General features: G+C 42.3%; 1 protein-coding gene across 1 annotated transcript in view; it reads right to left on the bottom strand.

Annotated features, from left to right (window-relative positions):
- mep1bb (meprin A subunit beta b) overlaps positions 1-12461 on the bottom strand; it is a 30720-nt gene that overhangs the window by 983 nt on the left and 17276 nt on the right. Inside the window, exon 13 of the mRNA XM_061921123.1 lies at positions 10213-10357. Within this exon, the coding sequence (XP_061777107.1) occupies positions 10213-10357 (145 nt within the window). The remainder of the gene's footprint in view (positions 1-10212; positions 10358-12461) is intronic.

The following is a 12461-nucleotide window of genomic DNA, read 5'->3' as shown; positions in this document are numbered from 1 at the left end:
TTTAAAGTGATTTAGATTAGCCTTAGTTGTCTGTTTTAATTTTTTAGTATTAGTATTTATTTATGTTTTGCGAAAGACATTATGTGCTCAACCTAATGGATGTTTGAAATTGTTCAGATTTGTTGAAAGTGCCTTGGTCTTTATGTACATTGAGAATACATGTTTGTATTTACATTGTTCAATAAAATGCATATATACAGTATCTCTCTCTCTCTCTCTCTCTCTCTCTCTCTCTCTCTCTCTCTCTCTCTCTCTCTCTCTCTCTCTCTCTCTCTCTCTCTCTCTCTCTCTCTCTCTATATATATATACATACATATTAGGGGTGTCGGAAAAAATCGTTTCGAATACGAATCGAATCGAATACGATGTGTGATTCAGAATCGATTTTCTTTTTTTTTTTTTTAAATCAATCCAACAAAACAATACACAGCAATACCATAACAATGCAATCCAATTCCAAAACCAAACCTGACCCAGCAACACTTAGAACTGCAATAAACAGAGCAATTGAGAGGAGACACAAACACGACACAGAACAAACCAAAAGTAGTGAAACAAAAATGAATATTATCAACAACAGTATCAATATTAGTTATAATTTCAGCATAGCAGTGATTAAAAATTCTTCATTGACATTATAATTGGACATTTATAAAAAAAAAGAAAAAAAAGAACAATAGTGTCACAGTGGCTTACACTTGCATCGCATCTCATAAGCTTGACAACACACTGTGTCCAATGTTTTCACAAAGATAAAATAAGTCATATTTTTGGTTCGTTTAATAGTTAAAACATATTTACATTATTGCAATCAGTTGATAAAACATTATCCTTACAATTATAAAAGCGTCTTTTTTTTAAAAATCTACTACTCTGCTAGCATGTCAGCAGACTGGGGTAGATCCTGCTGAAATCCTATGTATTGAATGAATCGGAAAAATATCGTTTTTGAATCGAGAATCAAATCGAATGGAAAAAAATCGATTTATTATCGAATTGTGACCCCAAGAATCGATATTGAATCGAATCATGGGACACCCAAAGATTCACAGCCCTAGTATATATATATATAAAATATATGTAGCGTATTTTTCAGATTATAAATCGCAGTTTTTTTCATAGTTTGGGGGTGCGACATATACTCTGGAGCGACTTATGTGTGAAATTATTAACACATTACCGTAAAATATTAAATAATATTATTTATCTAATTTGCGGAAGAGACGAGGAAAATGTCAGCAATTGTCACACACACGTCAACCAATAAGAATTGGGCGGGGGAGGGTCATTGCAGAAGTGCATTGTGGGTCATGGGATGCTAACTGCTATATGCTATAGCCGTAGCTATTAAAATGGATCATTTCAACGTTGGCGGTAACTTATAAAAACAGAGAAGGGTTGAACAAAATTGGCACCGAAAAGAAAATCATGTACTGCAGATTACAAGATGGACGTAGTGAAATATGCAGTAGAAAAAGACAAGAGGAAGCGACGCATACCTTTGGAGTTGGCAGAAATGTTTAGAAGCGACATCGAGGAAGAAGATTTCATCAGATTTATCGATTAGGAGTGACAGATTGTTTGTTAAACTTATAGCATGTTCTATATGTTATAGTTATTTGAATGACTCTTACCATAATATGTTACGTTAACATACCAGGCACCTTCTCAGTTGGTTATTTATGCGTTATTTTAAATTGCCTTTCAAATGTCTATTCTTGGTGTTAGATTTTATCAAATAAATTTCCCCCCAAAATGCGACTTATAGTTCAGTGTGACGTATATATGTTTTTTTCCTTCTTCATTATGCATTTTTTTTGGCCTGTGCGACGTATACTCCGGAGCGATTTATAATCCGAAAAATACGGTATATATATATACATACATATATATATATACATACATATATATATATATATATGTATGTATATATATATATATATATATATTCATACATTGTTTATGTAGGCTATCTGAATGTATATATAACCTAATCATATTGTTTCTTCAACTTAGAAATAGTTGACCGTTTTTTCCCCCCTTTTTGGGATTATTATTCCCAGTTTTGATCTTGGACGTCTGGTCACCTATAGCAGTGGTTCTCAAACGGGGGTACGCGTGCCCCTGGGGGTAGTTGAAGGTATGCCAAGCGGTACGTGAGAGTTTTAAAAAAATATTCTAAAAATAGCAATAATTAAAAAAAAAAAAAATTATAAATATATTTATTGAATACTACTTCAACAAAATATGAATGTCCATCCATCCATCCATCCATCCATCATCTTCCGCTTATCCGAGGTCGGGTCGCGGGGGCAACAGCCTAAGCAGGGAAACCCAGACTTCCCTCTCCCCAGCCACTTCGTCTAGCTCTTCCCGGGGGATCCCGAGGCGTTCCCAGGCCAGCCGGGAGACATAGTCTTCCCAACGTGTCCTGGGTCTTCCCCGTGGCCTCCTACCGGTTGGACGTGCCCTAAACACCTCCCTAGGGAGGCGTTCGGGTGGCATCCTGACCAGATGCCCGAACCACCTCATCTGGCTCCTCTCGATGTGAAGGAGCAGCGGCTTTACTTTGAGTCCCTCCCGGATTGCAGCGCTTCTCACCCTATCTCTAAGGGAGAGCCCCGCCACCCGGCGGAGGAAACTCATTTCGGCCGCTTGTACCCGTGATCTTATCCTTTCGGTCATGACCCAAAGCTCATGACCATAGGTGAGGATGGGAACGTAGATCGACCGGTAAATTGAGAGCTTTGCCTTCCGGCTCAGCTCCTTCTTCACCACAACGGATCGGTACAACGTCCGCATTACTGAAGACGCCGCACCGATCCGCCTGTCGATCTCACGATCCACTCTTCCCTCACTCGTGAACAAGACTCCTAGGTACTTGAACTCCTCCACTTGGTGCAGGGTCTCCTCCCCAACCCAGAGATGGCATTCCACCCTTTTCCGGGCGAGAACCATGGACTCGGACTTGGAGGTGCTGATTCTCATTCCGGTCGCTTCACACTTGGCTGCGAACCGATCCAGCGAGAGCTGAAGATCCCGGTCAGATGAAGCCATCAGGACCACATCATCTGCAAAAAGCAGAGACCTAATCCTGCGGTCACCAAACCGGAACCCCTCAACGCCTTGACTGCGCCTAGAAATTCTGTCCATAAAAGTTATGAACAGAATCGGTGACAAAGGACAGCCTTGGCGGAGTCCAACCCTCACTGGAAATGTGTTCGACTTACTGCCGGCAATGCGGACCAAGCTCTGACACTGATCATACAGGGAACTGACCGCCACAATAAGACAGTCCGATACCCCATACTCTCTGAGCACTCCCCACAGGACTTCCCGAGGGACACGGTCGAATGCCTTCTCCAAGTCCACAAAGCACATGTAAACTGGTTGGGCAAACTCCCATGCACCCTCAAGAACCCTGCCGAGAGTATAGAGCTGGTCCACAGTTCCACGACCAGGACAAAAACCACACTGTTCCTCCTGAATCCGAGGTTCGACTATCCGACGTAGCCTCCTCTCCAGTACACCTGAATAAACCTTACCGGGAAGGCTGAGGAGTGTGATCCCACGATAGATGGAACACACCCTCCGGCCCCCCTTCTTAAAGAGAGGAACCACCACCCCGGTCTGCCAATCCAGAGGTACCGCCCCCGATGTCCACGCGATGCTGCAAAGTCTTGTCAACCAAGACAGCCCCACAGCATCTAGAGCCTTAAGGAACTCCGGGCGGATCTCGTCCACCCCTGGGGCCTTGCCACCGAGGAGCTTTTTAACTACCTCAGCGACCTCAGCCCCAGAAATAGTAGAGTCCACCACGGATTCCCCAGGCACTGCTTCCTCATAGGAAGACGTGTTGGTGGGATTGAGGAGGTCTTCGAAGTATTCCTTCCACCTATCCACAACATCCGCAGTTGAGGTCAGCAGAACACCATTCGCATCATACACGGTGTTGATAGTGTACTGCTTCCCCTTCCTGAGGCGCCGGACGGTGGTCCAGAATCGCTTCGAAGCCGTCCGGAAGTCGTTTTCCATGGCTTCCCCGAACTCCTCCTATGTCCGAGTTTTTGCCTCCGCGACCGCTGAAGCTGCACACCGCTTGGCCTGTCGGCACCTGTCCACTGCCTCCGGAGTCCTATGAGCCAAAAGGACCCGATAGGACTCCTTCTTCAGCTTGACGGCATCCCTCACCGCTGGTGTCCACCAAGGGGTTTTAGGATTGCCGCCCCGACAGGCACCAACTACCTTGCGGCCACAGCTCCGATCTGCCGCCTCGACAATAGAGGTGCGGAACATGGTCCACTCGGACTCAATGTCCAGCACCTCCCTCGTGACATGTTCAAAGTTCTTCCGGAGGTGGGAATGGAAACTTTGTCTGACAGGAGACTCTGCCAGACGTTCCCAGGAGACCCTCACAATGCGTTTGGGCCTCCTAGGTCTGTCCGGCATCCTCCCCCACCATCGCAGCCAACTCACCACCAGGTGGTGATCGGTAGAAAGCTCCGCCCCTGTCTTCCCCCGAGTGTCCAAAACATGAGGCCACAAATCCGATGACACAACTACAAAGTCGATCATGGAACTGCGGCCTAGGGTGTCCTGGTGCCCAGTGCACATATGGACACCCTTATGTTTGAACATGGTGTTTGTTATGGACAAACTGTGACGAGCACAAAAGTCCAATAACAAAACACCACTCGGGTTCAGATCCGGGCGGCCATTCTTCCCAATCACGCCTCTCCAGGTTTCACCGTCGTTGCCAACATGAGCGTTGAAGTCTCCCAGTAGGACAAGGGAATCACCCGGGGGAGCACTTTCCAGTGCTCCCAAAAAGGGTGGGTACTCTGAACTGCTGTTTGGTGCATAAGCACAAACAACAGTCAGGACCCGTCCCCCCACCCGAAGGCGGAGGGAGGCTACCCTTTCGTCCACCGGGTTGAACTCCAACGTACAGGCTTTGAGCCGGGGAGAAACAAGAATTGCCACCCCAGCCCGTCGCCTCTCACTGCCGGCAACGCGAGAGTGGAAGAGGGTCCAATCCCTCTCGAGAGAAGTGGTTCCAGAGCCCTTGCTGTGCGTCGAAGTGAGCCGACTATATCCAGCCGGAATTTCTCGACTTCGCGCACTAGCTCAGGCTCTTTCCCCCCCAGTGACGTGACGTTCCACGTCCCAAGAGCTAGCTTCTGTAGCCGAGGATCGGACCGCCAAGTGCCCTGCCTTCGGCTGCCGCCCAGCTCACAATGCACCCGACTTCTATGGCCCCTGCTATGGGTGGTGAGCCCATTGGAGGGGTGACCCACGTTGCCTCTTCGGGCTGTGCCCGGCCGGGCCCCATGGGGACAGGCCCGGCCACCAGGCGCTCGCCATCGTGTCCCACCTCCGGGCCTGGCTCCAGAGGGGGGCCCCGGTGACCTGCGTCCGGGCGAGGGAAATCTGGGTCCATAATTTTTCTTCTTCATAAAGGTCTTCGAGCTGCTCTTTGTCTGATCCCTCACCTAGAACCTGTTTGCCTTGGGAGACCCTACCAGGGGGCTTTATGCCCCCGGACAACATAGCTCCTAGGATCATTGGGACACGCAAACTCCTCTACCACGATAAGGTTGCAGCTCAGAGAGGAGAAAAAAAAATATGAATGTAAGTTCATAAAATGAAAATAAATGCAACAATGCAATATTCAGTGTTGACAGCCAGACTTTTTGTGGACATGTTCCATAAATATTGATGTTAAAAGATGTATTTTTTGGTGAAGAAATGTTTAGAATTAAGTTCATGAATCCAGATGGATCTCTATTACAATCCCCAAAGAGGGCACTTTAGGTTGATGATTACTTCTATGTGTAGAATTATAATTTTTTTTATTATTGACTCACTTGTTTATTTTTCAACAAGTTTTTAGTTATTTTATATCTTTTTTCCAAATAGTTCAAGAAAGACCACTACAAATGAGCAATATTTTGCACATTCATACAATTTAATAAATCAGAAACTGATGACATAGTGCTGTATTTTACTTCTTTATCTCTTTTTTTCAACCAAAAATGCTTTGCTCTGATTAGGGGGTACTTGAATTAAAAAAAATGTTCACAGGGGGTACATCAATGAAAAAAGGTTGAGAACCACTGACTTATAGCATATAAGAATATTATATTACTGTTTCGCAAACTATGAACACGCCAAAAAATGTGTCCTTTACCATAGTTACACGTATGACAAAAAAGTGCGTGAATATCAGTGGTATTCAGTGAGGTAAAATGAATAAAATGCGCCGATGGTTCATTGCTCCTGCCAAATGAATTGCAGTGAGTGGAGCGGATCACCACTCCAAGATGGCGGCCCCGCGTCTCGTCTGCGGCAATAGGCAGTAGCGCTCGATGTTGCGTACCCTTATAAGATGTCTATGGTTATAACGTTAACAGTGAGTTTAGCGCCTCACTGATTTAACTAAACAGCAAATAAAAGTTACATTACTCGGCCAATAAACGTTAACTTACATTGAAAACTTACCCTTCTTTGTGCATCTTCAAATGTCGAACGAATTTGGAAGTTGTTGCGTCTCTGTCTGTAATCTTCGAACGAACCGCATGCTCTGCATACGGCAATTCGTTTTTTGTTGACCAAGTCGTAGTTTTAATACCCGAACAAAACAATTTTTGGCATAACTTTTCCTCACCGGCGTGTTGTTTGAGAGCTCTTCTTCGTTGGTTTTCATGCAATTTGATAGGCTGAGTGCTGTGTCACGAAAATAACATGGATGTAATTTGATTGGCTGTTGTTCTGACAGGTAGCGCGCACACTGTCATCACACACACGCTGACACACACAGACAGATACGGAGCGCTCCTGAATAACTTTTTAATCGTTGGGTTTTGGGGAAAGTAGCAAGTCATGTCAAGTCAAAAGGCTCAAGTCCAAGTCAAGTCACAAGTCATTGATGTTAAAGTCTAAGTCGAGTTGCAAGTCTTTTTAAATTTTGTCAAGTCGAGTCTAAAGTCATCAAATTCATGATTCGAGTCTGACTCGAGTCCAAGTCATGTGACTCGAGTCCACACCTCTGATACATACTGTATCAGTTTTTAAAAAATTGACTATTGCATTCGTGTGTGCGGGGATGGACGCTAGTCACTAGTCAAAACCTGATCTCCATGGGTGAGCCTCCCCCGCGGGGGAGCCACCTCTCCTACCCCCCATTCGAATACGACCTCAGATCAGACGAGACGACCCGCTGAACTTAAGCATATCACTAAGCGGAGGAAAAGAAACTAACAAGCAGAATAATAGGCTATATGAACATATATTTTGATCCTGAACAAAATAGCCATTATTGAAGGACTGGAATTGATGCTGTAGCGTATTTTTTTGTACATTTGAGTTGAAAAATAAAGCTCCACTGAACCTCCACTACTTAAATGCCATACAATGATTGGAACCCTCCCAAATATATTACACTATACACATCCATTCATAAATTATATCACCTTAATTTATTTTCAAGAGGGTTCACTCCATTTCTTTCATTCCGCTATAGATAGCTCAAAACGTTGTGGGCAGATTTTCCTCAAACTTTCAGGAAATTATTTTTTGGGGGTTGACCTAGATCACCCTCGGGATTTATGACTTTTATGCTCTTGGAAAACAGGGGCTGGCAAATGTCTACACTCTCAAAGTGCTTTTCTATTGTGTCTACTATATTGGATAAAAAAGGTTAAAAGTCTCTCTGTAGCTGTTATTTCATGTTAATGGGGCTCTCATAATGAAAATAAAACATATTTAGAAGGTTGTTGTTTTTTTTACTTCGCGGAAATGTACCAATGAATGAATGAAAATAAGCAATAAATCGCGATAAATGATGGTTTAAGGTATTATATTAATTATAACATATATATTTACAGTACAGGCCAAAAGTCTGGCCACACCTTCTCATTCAATGCATTTTCTTTATTTTCATGACTATTTACATTGTAGACCCTTTGCCCTTTTGCACACACTTGACATTCTCTCAATGAGCTTCAAGAGGTAGTCACCTGAAATGGTTTTCCAACAGTCTTGAAGGAGTTCCCAGAGGTGCTTAGCACTTGTTGGCCCCTTTGCCTAATCAGAGCAAAGGGTGGCTATTTTGAAGAAACTAGAATATGAAACATGTTTTCAGTTATTTCACCTTTTTTTTTGTTAAGTACACAACTCCACATATGTTCATTCATAGTTTTGATGCCTTCAGTGACAATCTACAAAGTAAATAGTCATGAAAATAAAGAAAATGCGTTGAATGAGAAGTTGTGTCTAAACCATTGGCCTGTACTGTACATTAAATGAAAATTAAAAAAAATTAAAAGAAAGCATCTCTTGCCATTGTTTCCACTCATCATGACAGATTTTGGAGGATATATCCAGGCCCAAAAAATTGGTGGTCCGAAAGGAGTTTTGAAAGGCTGACGTCAAGGCAACATATGAATAATATTACCTCGAGCAACACAGCACATTGCCTTTCATTGAGATGGAACTATCTTCTGTCACATTATCTAACATCTTTGAAACACTGTATGATTATGTTTTATTAATAGGTTTAGGTTAGGATTATACACATTTTTTGCCATTAAAACATTTTAAAAATCTTTTTATCATTTAATTTGCAACAAGGATTTGAACCCAAGACCTTCTGCTTTTGCAACGAAAGTACAAATGACGAGAACCATCAGAGGTCCAAGACGGAAACCATCCCGCGTATTCTTACCAGTGACAGAGCACGTGGCCAGGAGTACATTTGGGGTCAAATTCAAGGTCAGAAATGATTTATAATTGGTGTGTATGACCTGAGTTGGTTACAGTGCCACCTAGTGACAGCAGGAAATCACAAAAAAAGTTGACTTATTTGCGTAAACCCGTTCAACGCTTTCCGCGGCTTTAACTTGATTGGTGTTTGCGTTACAAAGAACACCACTTATATGGCTGACAATGTTTGTTTGTTGCTTTGAGCACAATTACTAAGTATTAATGTGTATTTGGCAGGGTTGTACGGTATACCGGTACTAGTATAGTACCGCGATACTTATGAATCATATTTGGTACTATACGCCTCTAAAAAATACCACCCCTTTTTTTAACAGGCATGACGGCGAGTCGTCATCATAACCGGACATTGCTGGTTTCCGAGCAGAGGCGCATGTTCGGCAGCGCACAATCATTGAGCACTTACACGCAGACACAGTGTGTAGACAGAAAAGGGAGAATGGACGCATTTTGGCTTAAAAACTAAAACTAAAGGTGAAGATATAACACTGAAACGTCCTAACAAAGAGTTGCTTTAAGACAGTGTTAGCTAGCTCGCGGCTAGCTTCCATCCGCAGTTGTCAGTTTTTTAGCTACTTCTAAATCACTAATCCTTGCCTCCATGGTGACAAAGTAAGTTTCTTACAAGTATCATCCCTGCAGGACAAGGAATAGCTAAACATGCTTCACTACACACCGTAGGAGGATACAATAGCTCACCGGCGGCACAATTCAAACAAACGCCTAGGGTGGATCTACACCTGACATCCACTGTGATAATACCGAGTACAGGAGCGTATTTAGGCGATACCATAATGATTACATCAATATATTTTTAGCATCACAAAATCTTTTTTCGTTTATAAACTCAGGAAAAATGTCCCTGAATACATTAGGACTTTAATTATGACCACTGTGTGATCCTGTAACCACTTGGTATCGGATCGATACCCAAATTTGTGGTATCATCCAAAACTAATGTAAAGTTTCCAAACAACAAAAGAATAAATGTATATTACATTTTAACAGAAGTGTAGATAGAATATGTTGAAATGGAAAGTAAGCAGATATTAACAGTCAGTGAACAAGTAGATTAACCATTCATTTTTTTTACCACTAATGCCTCATACGCTTGATAAAATAATAGAATGATAAATGGCACAATATGTTACTGCCTACGTCAGCAGACTAATTAGGAATATTTGTTTTCTTTCTTACTACTAAAAGACAAGTTGTCTAGTATGTTCACTATTCTATTTAAAGACAAAAATGTAATCAGAAAAATATTATTGGCTTCATTTTAACAAACAAACGTATGTAATTTTTGGTGGTCCCTTTTATTTAAAAAAGTATCAAAATACTTTGTGGTACCGGGACGACCCAAGTATTGGTTCTCGTCATAATAAACGTGACCCTTTGTCATAATTGTCACTCCAGAGTTAATTCCCTCACCTGCAAACGGGTTTTCCTTGGTCCGGCACGCACACGCCGTCATTCAGACACTCCACATTTGCACACACGTCAGAGGGCCCGCTGGTGGTGTTTGGAGACGGAGTGGAAGCGGGTAGAGGTTGGCTGACGGTCAAATGAGACACATCTAAAGAGGGCGAGGAAGGTTTTTAATTGGATTCAAGTGATGAAACGAATGGATAAACAAAGCTGTGATTGATGAATTATAGATGTGGACAAGGCACACATCTATAAGTGAGCGGCTCGGTGAATACCAGTATGGACTGGCTCTGTGTTTGACTGTGGATTTACAATAATGCTCTCTCACATTTCCTGTTAGTCCGCAATGTTCCTTGGAAAATGTCCAAGGGCCTGATTTACTAAGATCTAAATACCTCGCGCTAAACAGTGTGAGCAGTCTATAAAATAGCGTTTCGGCATGTGATTTACTAAGACTTCATGTGCAATTCAAAAGTAGCGCAGACCGCATTATTTAAAGGCCTACTGAAACCCACTACTACCGGCCACGCAGTCTGATAGTTTATATATCAATGATGAAATATTAACATTGCAACACATGCCAATACGGCCTTTTTAATTTACTAAATTGCAATTTTAAATTTCCTGCGGAGTTTCTTGTTGAAAACGTCGCGGAATGATAACGCGTGCGCGTGACGTCACAGACTGTCAGGAAATATTAGTGCAGCACCATTTGCGGCTAAAAGTCGTCTCTTTTCGTCGCGCAATTAAACAGTATTCTGGATATCTGCGTTGCTGAATCTTTTGCAATTTGTTCAATTAATAATGGAGAAGTCAAAGTAGAAAGATGGAGTTGGGAAGCTTTAGCCTTTAGCCACACAAACACACGGTGATTCCTTGTTTCAAATTCCCGGAGGTGAAGCCTTACTATGGATCAGTGCGGTCAGGCGAACATGGTTCCCGACCACTTGTCAACCGGCAGGTTTTGGTGAGAAAATTGTGTAAAAAGTCGCCTCTTACTGGAGATCTGTGGAGTTTGCGCCGTCCTTGTATCTGCTGTGACTTCCCTCAAACACTGGCCTCAAGACACCCGTGGACACACCCCTCCAACTATCAGGTACTATTTAATCTCACTAAAACGCTAGCAACACAATAGAAAGATAAGGGATTGCCCAGAATTATCCCAGTAAATGTGTCTAAAAACATCTGAATCTGTCCTAATGCAATCGCCTTCCTAAAAAAAAAAAAAAGATTTATTTATTTATTTGTTCTAGTCCTTCGCTATCAATATAATCATCCACAAATCTTTCATCCTCGCTCAAATTAATGGGGAAATTGTCATTTTCTCCGAATAGCTTTTGCTGCTGGAGGCTCCCATTAAAAACAATGTGAGGATGTGAGGAGCCCTCACCCTTGTGACGTCATCGTCTGCAACTTCCGGTACAGGCAAGGCTTTTTTATCAGCACCAAAAGTTGCAAACTTTATCGTGGATGTTCTCTACTAAATCCTTTCAGCAAAAATATGGCAATATTGCAAAATGATCAAGTATGACACAGAGAACGGACCTGCTATCCCCGTTTAAATAAGAAAATCTCATTTCATTAGGCCTTTAAATGAGGTTTTTGCGTGTAATACAAGGGGCATCACCACCACTCATTTACTGCACATTTATGTTATATTGTGTCGTTTTTGCTGTCTTCTTAAACATGCAGGAGACAGCTACCACTTTTTATGGGCATTTTAGAAGCAGTCATGCATTGCTACATTGGCATCACTTTATTTATTTTTTTCATTTATTCCGCCAAAGGTGCATGAGCTGCACTACTACGCTCAAGGCGCTAAAAATGCATACTTCAAGAAGTTATCGTATAGGATACATCTGGGTTGTCCAAACTGCAGACGCCATACATTTGATGAGGAAATTGGTCCGCTGGGTGCTTCCAGATTAATTTCAAATATTTTAAAATCTAATTGCTGCAAAGTTGCCACCATCTTGTTGACAATGTGAGTGACATGCTTTAAGCTAAATTCAGCAAAGCATTCACTTATATGAACCAATCCTAAAAACTATTCCCTACTTGTGCAAAAAAATAAAAGTGCAATGAAAACAAAAAGTCAACACACATGATCACAAATGTCCAAACACCCGAAAACATTTTAAATTACACCCATTTAAACCCATTACAATGCATGATGGGACAAATACAAAACACTTTCTCCAGACTTATCTATGTTTGGCACAGTCTTAGCTGCTTCATCTTTCTGATTGATT

The sequence above is a fragment of the Nerophis ophidion genome, linkage group LG14 (genome assembly GCF_033978795.1).
Source record: "Nerophis ophidion isolate RoL-2023_Sa linkage group LG14, RoL_Noph_v1.0, whole genome shotgun sequence".
Lineage (NCBI taxonomy): Eukaryota > Metazoa > Chordata > Actinopteri > Syngnathiformes > Syngnathidae > Nerophis > Nerophis ophidion.
The sequence above is the reverse complement of the archived record's forward strand: the minus strand, read 5'-3'. Positions and strand labels throughout refer to the sequence as shown.